This window comes from Xyrauchen texanus, chromosome 36 (assembly GCF_025860055.1).
Source record: "Xyrauchen texanus isolate HMW12.3.18 chromosome 36, RBS_HiC_50CHRs, whole genome shotgun sequence".
Taxonomy (NCBI): Eukaryota; Metazoa; Chordata; class Actinopteri; order Cypriniformes; family Catostomidae; genus Xyrauchen; species Xyrauchen texanus.
In genome coordinates this window covers 3,262,811-3,274,474 of record NC_068311.1, presented here as the reverse complement: position 1 = coordinate 3,274,474, position 11,664 = coordinate 3,262,811, and the positions used below count along the sequence as shown (strand labels likewise).

General features: G+C 38.6%; 1 protein-coding gene across 5 annotated transcripts in view; it reads right to left on the bottom strand.

Moving 5' to 3' along the window:
* Positions 1–4,054: 4,054 nt before the first annotated feature.
* LOC127629589 (glutamate receptor 4-like) overlaps positions 4,055–11,664 on the bottom strand; it is a 128,815-nt gene continuing 121,205 nt past the window's right edge. The window contains exons 14-16 of one of the 5 annotated variants that reach the window (XM_052106699.1): positions 10,924–11,038; positions 9,389–9,526; positions 4,055–5,309 (exon numbers count right to left, since the gene is read on the bottom strand). In XM_052106699.1, the coding sequence (XP_051962659.1) occupies positions 5,145–5,309; positions 9,389–9,526; positions 10,924–11,038 (418 nt within the window). In that variant the 3' untranslated portion in view covers positions 4,055–5,144. Of the gene's footprint in view, positions 5,310–9,257; positions 9,527–10,923; positions 11,039–11,664 lie in introns of those variants that run through there. The other 4 variants (XM_052106696.1, XM_052106697.1, XM_052106698.1 and 1 more) reach the window with 4 other exon arrangements.

Below are 11,664 nucleotides of genomic sequence, written 5' to 3'. Positions count from 1 at the left end.
ACAGCGTTGCCAAAAAACCCACCTTTAATACGCTGCTGCCGCAAGAAGGAAGCTCAAGCTGAGGTATCATGTTATCTAGTTATCTAGAAACAAATTTACTGTTACTGCCGTTGTGTCCCGGGTGGTCTCTCCACTAACAGCGGTACCACGTACCATTATGCTGTCTATGAAATTTCACCGAACCATGAAATTTCACCGAACCATGGAAAGTCATTTCTTTGGGCACTGCTTTGTCCATTGGGCGTTTTAGCGGATGTGAACGGTGCCTGCATGTTTATTAACATTTTTCTGAACCTGTACAGTTGTGCACTGGATACACAACCTGGGAAGTTCAGCGAAACTCCGCCTTTGACATTGGCCCCGCCTCAATCCCCAGTTGGCCTTGTTCGGCCCAAGGGTAATCGGTGGGCCATTGCCGTTGGCCCCGAGAATGCCCCGAGGAGGCAGGTTGTGTCTAGAAGTCAATAGTATCTAATATCCCTCTCAAGAGACCGTGTTAATTTGAGGTTGCACTGTTTTGACTTCAAAATTATAGTAAAAACGTGTATTTACTGTGCAACATAATTTCTCTCATGCTTTGTCTACTTTTTAACATTTCACAATAAAAGGTTAAGTGGGCTTATACGGTACAAGGGCTTAATAGGGTCTAGTGCACAAGTCATACAGTATGAATTATTTTTATTATACCTTTATTGTACTTTTTTGTCATTTTTGTAGCTTGACCGCTCCTGTACCGGCCAATCTTCACTGTAAGGACCATAGACTGTAAAAAAAAAAGATAGACGACGCCCCTTTGCTCTTTTCCATTGGTGAGAACTGAAGCCGCCAGTGTCCCGAAATGGCGCTGACATCTTGGGACTTCAGTCTGCGCAGTTGCGATTTCGGTACCAGACCTGCGCAGTAGTGAGCAGGAAGTAAAGCCGTGAAATCAAGGCCCCGCCCTCACTCTCGCTGAATCAATCGCAAGCACACGCCCCTGCACTTTTGACTTTTGACTTATGACGGTGTGAAATAATTAATTATAGAAATTTAGATATTACATTTAAAGCTCCAATCTCCTCAGTCCTCCGAAGATCCCGAAAAAAATTCAGTTGGTGCTTCAGTGACTACTTCGCTCAGAGAACCTGTCAATCACAGCTGTCAATCATGATGTCACAGCACCGTTTTTATAGCATCAAATAACTAAAAACAAACTTATTTTGAAAAACAAACACTTGAAATGACATCAACGTGATAGAAACGACAGTAAATGACAGAAACTATCTTTGGAAAAAAGATATGTGAAGTGTAATTTAATTGCTTAGTTGGTCTCACATCCCGTTGAATAACATGGGGAGGCGGGGTTTATGACCTATACTAGGACCAGCCACCGGGGGGGGCGATCGAGACGTTTTGGCTTCACTTTTGAGGGCTTGTGCGGCACACTTGATAAGGACATAAGGAGCTCTGACGTTTTTCAGAAACATCTCCTTTAATGTTCCACTGAAGAAACAAAGTCATGTGGATTTGTAAATTATGTAAGACTCTCCCTTTAATAGTCAGGTGGCACATCACTGTGTTCTCTGACATCATTTTGCTTTTGAATCTTACAGAATGTCTGTATTTCTAACAAAAGTATTTGTGTTAGTCCAAAGCAAGCCCATGAGATATGAACAGAGCAGTCTGGGAAAGGAGACGAGTTCAATATATAATGATTGAGTCCCACCACTTATGATGTGGGAAGGAATGGAAATCTCCAGAGGATTTCCTCGAGATGAAAGAACAGCTCGGAAGTGTCTAAGTGAGAATATGTGACAGTCAGATTTCTCTTGTCTTGTTTTAATACCGTCTGAACTTCTATTGTGTTTTAATAAAGTGTGGATTATATAGAAAACACATTGACAGTCCATGGGCTCTTTTTGTCTGGATCAGCAAAGCTCCGTCGTCTTATCAAGAACATTTGTGGCTGTATATGTTGTTGAGTTCAGCTGCATTGTTCAAGAGCATCTTCATGTTCTTCCAATCAATAAAGGGTGAATCTCATGAAAACATTATGTCTAGGCCATATTTCTATAATATAAATGTTGTTTTTCTGAATTTCTGCCTTTGGTCATACAGATTGATAGTCCTGCCCCAACTCACACCATTGGTTGAGTCAATGTTATTGTCCCTCTAGGGTTGCTAAAAACAGTGTGCTTACAGTTTTAGAGAAAGCTACCTATGAATTGCTAATAGTTGTCTCTGCATATGAAGCTGGGATAGGAGTATAAGTATTTTAACATCGAGAAAGTAACATACTTCAGCTTTAAAATAAAAACTAAATAAGAAATTGCATTTTGTATAAAGAAAAGACAGAATTTGTTGTATAATGTTGATTACCACAGAAATGCATTTAGACTCATCCCTAAGTACAAATCTGGGTTACGGTGAGGAACATACAATGGAAGTGAATGGGGGCACGTTAAAATACACACTGTTTCAAAAGTATAGCAACAAGACGTAAACTATATGTGTGTTAACATGATTTTAGTGTGATAAAATCACTTACTAATCTTTTCTGTGTAAAGTTATATCCACTGTTACTACTTAGTTGCCATGATGAAGTAATGTAAGGCCTAAACAACCGTAAAAAAGACGATTTAAGCAACTTTATTGCTTAAATAATACACCAGTTTTAAGCTTCATATTATAAGCTTGACATTTCTGTGATTGAACCCTCCAAAATTTGGCCCCATTCACTTCCAGTGTAAGTGCCACACTGTAACCTCGATTTAATTTATTTTAAGGAAGGATGAGTCATAATGAGGTAAACGTTATGAGTCATTATGACATCATTATGAGTCATAATGTGGTAAACCACGTTATACCATAACCTGCATTGAACCCAATATTCCTTTAATAATAATAGTAATTTTACAATGCAATTGTATCAAAAAAAATCTTCATTTTCTTAATGCAAAATATACATTTTTTAATTTCTTTATTTTGATTTAGGGGTGAAAGTGGCCTAGACAGGTTTTGTGAAATACAACTTAAAGAACACGGATGTTTTTCTGAAATATTAGAGAATTAAAACGTATTTTTTACTTTTACATTTACATTTATGCATTTGGCAGACGCTTTTATCCAAAGCAACTTGCAGATCCCTTATTACAGGGACAATCCCCCTGGAGCAACCTGGAGTTAAGTGCCTTGCTCAAGGACACAATGGTGGTGGCTGTGGGGTTTGAACCAGCATCCTTCTGATTACCAGATTACCAGTTATGTGTTTAGACCACTATACCACTACCACACCATTTCTTAGTTATCTTATTTCATCATGGGTGATTTGTCCCCACCAATCATGCATCTGTCCATGTTGTTTTATCAACGCTGAAAATAATTTAGTATGAGATACTTTGGAACTGCATGACTGTGAGTCTGTCATAATCCATGACCCCCCTCTGTTGTATGAGTCGATATCGCCCAACAAGTGTCGCGCAATCCCCCTCTAGCACAGATGGTGTCGGTGTCACGTGGTACCTGCTACTTTTCTCAGCGCTTACCAGGATGGGCCAATCACAGCCCTCTATCATTACTCGACGCAGATTTAAAAAAATGCTTTTGTAGATAATGCTCAGGCAGATTTCCATTCAAAGGTATGAATCCTTACAATTATCTGTTTTTATCAAAAATAACTATACATTGTAAAATGTCTCCAAAGAGAAACAAAACATTCTTTAAATGCGGATGCATGGCGGAATTGGTTTTCAGAGCGTCAAGCGCCCCCTGCAGGAATAAAGACACAGTCAGTGGCTGACAACATGTGCAATTTTGGTCTGTAGGTCTATTACCCATACAAAACGTTTGTTTGATTTTATCATATGAATATATAATTATCATATGAATATATCACAAGTCATAAGGAGTCAGTGAAGATGATAAAGTCGTCCATAGAAATGATAAGTTGTTTTTTTCAGGGTGAGGAAAACAAACAAAAGATGAGCAGGTAATAATTGTTAGTTCAAACAAAATCTATGCCATAGTAATAAACACACAAATCTCGCTCCTATTTCATTCACATTATCCCCCTAAATGAATGAAAACTTTTATTAATTATATAAATGTTCCAGATTTATTTGAATTGGTGGGTACAAAGAGAAAAACAACATAATGCGAAACCAAACAAACACCAAACGTGAGAATCAGGAGTCAGTACGACCCTCATATGTGATGTGGTGTCAACATCCAACACTCCTAGTGTGTTTGTGTTTGTGTGTGTTTTTAGGTGTGAGATGTGCGGACATTCATTGAAGACAAAGACGTGTACACACTGCGTTACATTAGGTTATCAGAACAGGACAGATGCCATGGTCTCACACAACAGTGCTGTTTTAGTCAGATATTCCTCTGTTATATAGATTCATTTCTTTATATATAATACTGTGTATATAAAAGATCTCTTAATTACATTAAAGTCTTAATTAATTAATCGTTATTGCAATTAATTATTACCTAAGATGCTTTATAAAAGAATTGTGTTCAGCTTTACTACTGGTCTATTTACATTAGTCCAAAAAGCAAGCGGCCTCCGAACCAAGTTTTCCCAAGATGAACAGAGCTCCTGAGAGAATATCTACATACGGTTTAGTAATTACAGCTAATGATGGTGGGCCATGTCATAAATACTTTTTTTTTTCCTCAAAAACTCTGCAAACAACATGTGTGCATGACTCGAGTGAGTTAATATGTCTAATGCAGGTCTGTTGATGTTGGCGCCACCGGATAAAGACAGAAAAAGCACATGAATGTCTTTATGTTTACAGTTTACTGGTCTCCTACGTGATGTTTCGAGCGATTCTTATGCGATGATGTTTGTCCTCAAAGTTAGGTTTCAGGATAAGGCATCATGGGTCCTTGATGCTCCGTCTTCGCAACGCCAAAACTCAAGCTTCAGGACACAGCCAATACAAATTGTTTGTATGTATGACTTCCCGTTAGCCCAACCGATTGATGACGTCATTTCCAAGTCGCAGAGAGACTGTGACAGTGCGGATAGTTTTTTAAAATGTTTTGAAGGTCTTTCCAAGCCCTCGGTACCGCTAAGCCAGCGACGGCAAGGTTCTCCCATGGTACCGTGAATCAGGGGGTAAGATGTTTTAAGGCACAAGGTGAGTTTTTGGTTTCTATGGGAGGTCGGAGGACACCACAGCAAGGGCGCGGCCATGTCGGAAGGAGGGGCCAGAGTGCACGGCCTTAGGGCAGTCTGGCATCAGGACACGCCCATTTTCCCCCAGGCTGCCCGTGATTGACAAGCGGGCCTTGTTTCTCATGGCTTCAGAGAAGGTCAGCTAGAGAAGGGGGCGGGATGAGAGGCGGAGTCAGAATATATGGAACTCTCTCGGGTTACATTTCTTAGAATATTCAAATGACACAGTGACATCACAATGGAACCATTCGACGCATTCACAACAAATAAATGCTCAACAAATCACAGGCTGCCACAAACAAATGCAGAAAACATCTCAAATGTACAACATGGCTAGACATCTGCATTTCTAATGCACACATGCAGCCCTTCGTTTATATTTACGGGAATTCAGTTGGCATATAAACAGGGTTCTTATTGTAAATGATCAAATGTACAATGCAATGTCCCATAACGGTCAACACTTTATATGTTCATACTGCTAATATTTCATAACTTGGGGTTAAAAGTCTGTCTTATATTAAGCCCAAGTGTTATTAAGTATCAGTACAGCATTATAGATTGGTTTGTTGATGTCACTAGCAACAAACGAAAGTGAAACACAATGAAACATCATTAAACCAGCAGCTATTTGATCTATAATGCCCTACTTGTAACAAATGATTACTAATAGAAGTGGTTCTCAACTTTACATTGGACATCAAGTGGAGACCCTAAACATATTTCATCATAATGTAATTGTTTATCATGAAAAAGTAAACAAAATGTCCTTAAAATCTGAACAGGAATATTAGCAATATTTTAAATGCCTAACCAACAGCAGAAGTGCCATTTACAAGCTGTTACACATGAAACAAATACTGGGCAAAATAGTTTTAATTAGATTAAATAGATTAATTCTATTAAAAAATATGCATTTGAAAAGTTTACGCAGTTAATCATGTTCCCTGACCATAATAAGGAAGATTAATGAGGAATTAATGTTTGAAGTACCACTTGTTTTCAGCAGGGGGCAGTAAGTGAAATTTCATCTGTATAGGCAACGTGCAGCTTATACAGCGAGCAAACCGCACATACCAATAGCAGACGGCACAAGACGAGGACGTGTTCTTTGGTTTAAAACACAGTTTGATGGAGCTTGATCCGAACTTATTCAAGACATGTTTTTCCAAACTATGTTTAAGTTGACATAGTGACACAGTGACCTAAAAACTATATGTTTATCATTTAATTGCAAAATGGATTGCTGTGAACTGTAGGCCAATGATTGGCTTATGTTCAATAATATGCAAATAAACAATACATTGGATTCTAAAGTCCATTTTTGTATTGTCTTATACTTAACACTGCTACAATAATGGAATGCAATTTAATTACCTAAATATTTGTTATATATATATATATATATACCACAGTTAGTTCCGGTCCTCGAATCTGATTGGACAAGAGATGTTCCATGAGCACTGATGGTGTGACAGTATCATCACTCGGACGCTTCACTGTGTGTGTCACTCCGCTTGTGTTCGTGCCGTTCTAAACTAAAGTGTAAGTGAAGTGCATATGTGTTAAGAGTTACTGTCTTTATTTTTGACATTACATATGTTAGCCATTAGGTGGTGGCAAAAGATCATTTTTGTGTGTCATATGAGCCAGTTGGTGACGTGAAGAGTAACAGTTAGACATTGTTTACATACAACAGCGCTCTGTGAGTTTCCACATTGGATACATACTGTTTAAAATGGCGGAGGACATCGCTGTTTCTATAGTGAATGTCATTTGTGCACCGGCTACCCCGAAATAGGGAGGAATACCCCGCTTTGACGTCTATATTCCACTGAGAAGGCTGACCTTCAGAAAGCTGACAGCATCTCTGCTTGGGTGGCAACAGGTGATCACACACACTCTCTCTCTCTCTCTCTCTCTCACTCACACACACACACACACACACACACACACACACACACACATCCATCCGTCTATCCTTGTTTATCCAATGACTTGTTAAAAACGGCACAAGCCGTGATACTATTTCTTGAATTACTAACGGAGGTTTGGACGCATCATTTGTTTTGAACCAGCAACGGCAGATTCTGATTCATCGCGTAATAAAGTAGTTTCATGCACAAATGTGTTTTTATGACCGTAATTTTGAACTGTTGTTTATAAGCAATATCACACGAGCAAGAGTGCGATATGGCCCTATATCAGCACTGCTGTAATTACCTACGACACTCGACCTGTGGCCGAATCACAGCAGTGCTGATATAGGGCCATATCGCACACTTGCTTGTGTGATATTGCTTAATATATATATATATATATATATATATATATATATATATATATATATATATATATATATCATTTGTAATTATTTCAAAATAACTATTTCATATTTCATCATTATATATTGAATTATTGTTATTTGAGGGCTTTCTCAGAAAATATTTATATATGTGTATAATTGTGATTAATTTGATTTGTTAATTGGCACACCATGTAATTAATTCGATTAAAAATTGTAATTGATTGACAGACCTCATTTTTGTACATCTGGATAGATGGTACAATATATAAGGTTTGGCATCGTAAATGTAAATGTTTAGAGGTACAGTACGTATAGCTTTAGAAGTGTAAAATAATCTATAAATATATAATAATAATAATAAATAATAAATAAATTTACAAAATTGACACTTTTTATATATTAGGTCCCCTAAACCCAACCTACGCTTAAACATAATTTCTCAACAACAATAAAATAAATAAATAAACAAACATAACAGGCAGATAAATGTACAGTAAAATTATCAGTTACAATATACTCAGTGTGGAGCGGAGGGGGGCGGGGCCGGGTCGGAATATCGCGCGCCCGGTCCCCAATCGGCCTGATGAAGCTGCGAGGATAAAAGCGACGGTGGCGATGGTTCGAGAGAGAATTACGGGCATATCCGTCATGTGTGTTTATGTTTATGCTTTTGGTTTAAGTTTGAATTAAATTATGATTTATGTTGACAAGCCGGTTCTCGCCTCCTCGTTGCCCATCTTAACAGTGTTACATTGGTGCCGAAGCCCGGGAAGGAGGAGGGATGCCCGTCGCAGAGTCCTCGACACTGCCGTCCACCCTGGGGAGCGCCGCTGCCATCTGCCGGGTGACTGAGTAGCCCGACCGCCCGGATGCGGGGAACCGGCTTGTCAACATAAATCATAATTTAATTCAAACTTAAACCAAAAGCATAAACATAAACACACATGACGGACATGCCCGTAATTCTCTCTCTCTCTCTCGAACCATCGTCACCGGCCGCCTTTATCCCTCGCGCGCCTCATCAGGCCGATTGGGGACCGGGCGCGCGATATTCCGACCCGGCCCCGCCCCCCTCCGCTCCACACTGTTAATTGTAGAGCTCATATAGCTTCTGAAGACTTGGATTATAGCACAGAAATAAACGTGATTACTTTTATGGCTGTTTTATGGTGCTTTTGTGTGCATTTTACTGTCTTATTTTTAGCTGCATCACATTCAGAAAACGTTTGTGTCCAATGGCAAACAAAAATAAAATGAAATGATGACAGAATTGTTTATTCATTTTAATATTTTTTAAAGTGTTTAAGTGATTTAATCATTTGAAATGAATACTCAGTCACTAGTTGAGAACCACTGGTCTATAGCAGAGAAGTATCTATAAGCAGCATTCCTTTATAAAGTGTTTATAGATCGTCGTTTCGTTTGCTAATTTCAGATCCTAATGAAAGATGGCAGGTTTTTCTTGTCTATACTACAGGTGTCGTCTTGTGCTAAAGGCTTTGATTTAATGCAGGTGTCTCAAACAGAAAGCCAACAGTGCGCACACGAGCAACTGCAGCCAAATATGCAGCTCAAAATGTTCTACTCCAGAAACAAATGCGAAACAAACAGAGAAACCCACAAACCAACAGGTGACACAAATGAAAGGTTTCTTTTCACAGTAAACAAACCAATAAAAACGGAAGTAAATAAAGGTTGTAAACTGAAGAATGGGAAGCGGTCACAACATTAGCGGACGTCAAAACGACGGTCAAGCCGTAACCCCTGCGAGCGCAAGCAGACCTTCTGTCCTACCCCTATATCTTTACTGCGACAGAGCCGTACACGTTGTATCCCTCTCTATAAGTCGCTAAGTTCTGCACGCTTTGCGTAGGGCTGGGGGCGGGGCTAAAATTCAGTTCGGCCGATTCCACCTTCAGTTTCTTGGCCTCGGCGCGGGACTTATAGCAAAATTCAACCAGGGCCACCAGCATGGCCAGACCGAGGCCGCCCACCAGGATGTAGAAGACTCCCGCTACGTTGCTCAGACTGAGCGCCTGCGAGCTCTTGTCCTGGAAGCGAGGGAAGAAGTGTTAGAAATACAGGAAGTGGCAAGATGAAGATACAAAAACATGTACGTGTGTATTCATGCCAGATGTTCAATTACAGATAAGATTAAGGATGTGGAACAGGATTATGGGTATTCCATTGCAATCAGCTGTAATTACTGATGACGTTGATTTAACATCATGACAATCTTCTGTTACTGATAAACAGCATGAAACTGTTATTCATTTTTATGAATTTAATTCGTTTAGAAAAACAGTTTTTGTTATTCCTCATCTTGATTGGGATTGGTTAAAACTCTTATAACTAACTAAATGACTAATTTATACATGCAGTATAGTCTTATACATACAGCAGTACAGTATAGTATTTATATTCTTTTATATACTATATAACAGAACTGGTTTAATATGTATCAAACTTTAACCCTCAGAGACCCAGCAGAGCAAAGCAATTAAATAATATCCAATTTTCAGTTTTGGCGAAAAAGCACTTGCACATTAACTGTCAGAGCTGGCTAAACTCTGGCTGCAGTGGCGAGAAAAAGTATGTGAACCCTTTGGAATTACCTGCATTTATGTAAAAATGTGTCTTAAAATCTTAAAAATTGTGTGTTGTTTTTGTACATATTGAATACATCATTCAAACATTCACAGCGTAGGTTGGAAACATTATGTGAACCCCTATGCCAGGCGTCGGCAACCTTTTTGCAGTGGCGGAGCTAGGGTGTGGACCGAAGCCTGGCCACCCCACTCACACTTCAGTCATTTTTTGGCACAATTGAGTTGTTTAGAGGTGAAATTATCTCTGTACAAATGTACAAACTTAATACCACCGTCCCGGGTGTCATTGTATCCACCCAATTTTTTATTAAAAATAAAAGTATCAATGCTTGGGTCTCTGAGGATTAAAGGAAATAGTCTTTTTCTCTCTTTTACAGCATAAAATATCCGTCTGAACTGTTCTACAGTCATAATGGCTTTCTGGAAGCTAATTGAGTGAATAAGTGAGTATTATTTCAGTATAAATTGGACACAAAGTCTCACTAATGGTACAATGTTCTCTGTCATCAGCTCAATTCCAGCTAAAGTTCATCCATATTACTGTCACACAGCTGGATTCCATTGTGATGTCATAATGCTGCATTCTTTGAAAGCCTCTCTCTGGAATCATGATGTTACAATGCAGCATTCTGTTGCTGTTTGCACTGTGATGTCACAATGCTTTATTCTACAGGTTCTATATTCTACTAATGTAACTAAGGCAATGCTATCTTCAGCCTGATAATGATGATCCTCTCTATTTCTTTCTGAAAACACATCACATTCATTTTAGAGAGTATCTGTGTTTTTCAGAGCTGCATTTTTCTGTTTTTGCTGCAGTTTTCTGTCGGGAAACTGACCTTACTCCCCGAGTCCTTGGGTCCACACTCGCCCTTATCGTACCACCATTTATTTTTGAGTTTGTCTAGCACTCCTGCTTCACTCAGTTTCAACACTGCCAGGTTTACCGGCGTTCTTCTCAGAGAGAATAACATAAATAACATCATAGACCATGTTATTTTATGTTATTAATTTACAATACAACTTGGCACAAAGCATCACAGGAAGTAATAAAGCAGAGGTCCCATTGAGTATACATATGTGAGCTCGTACAGGCTGTGTGTTGTGTGTGTGTGTGTGTGATATGGAGCCACAGATGTATGGATATGGGATCTCGCTCCATCGCTTCAGGCAACAGACACATACTGCCCTGATTTCATTATCAAAACACAAACAATTACTGTAAATACAGAACTATTGGACTCAGAAACATCCCAGAACACAGCAGCCTGTGTGTGTACAGTGGGGTCCAAAGTCTAAGTCTACATATAAAAATGAACATTTTAAATTTTTTTTAAATTAGGCTTATTGGGCTTATTTTGTTTGTATACAATTTTAAAACTGTTTTCTAGTTTTATAAGACAAATCTGTCTGTCTATTTCTGACTGTCTGTATCTATCTGTAAGTTTTATTACTTTAATTGTGTTAAATATTACACAAATAAATTTTATGGGATTTTATTACGAAATTGCAAGGTGTAAATAAATAAATTGGCTTTTTTATCTTTTAAATAAAATCATTTGTTTGGTTGTTTGTTCTTT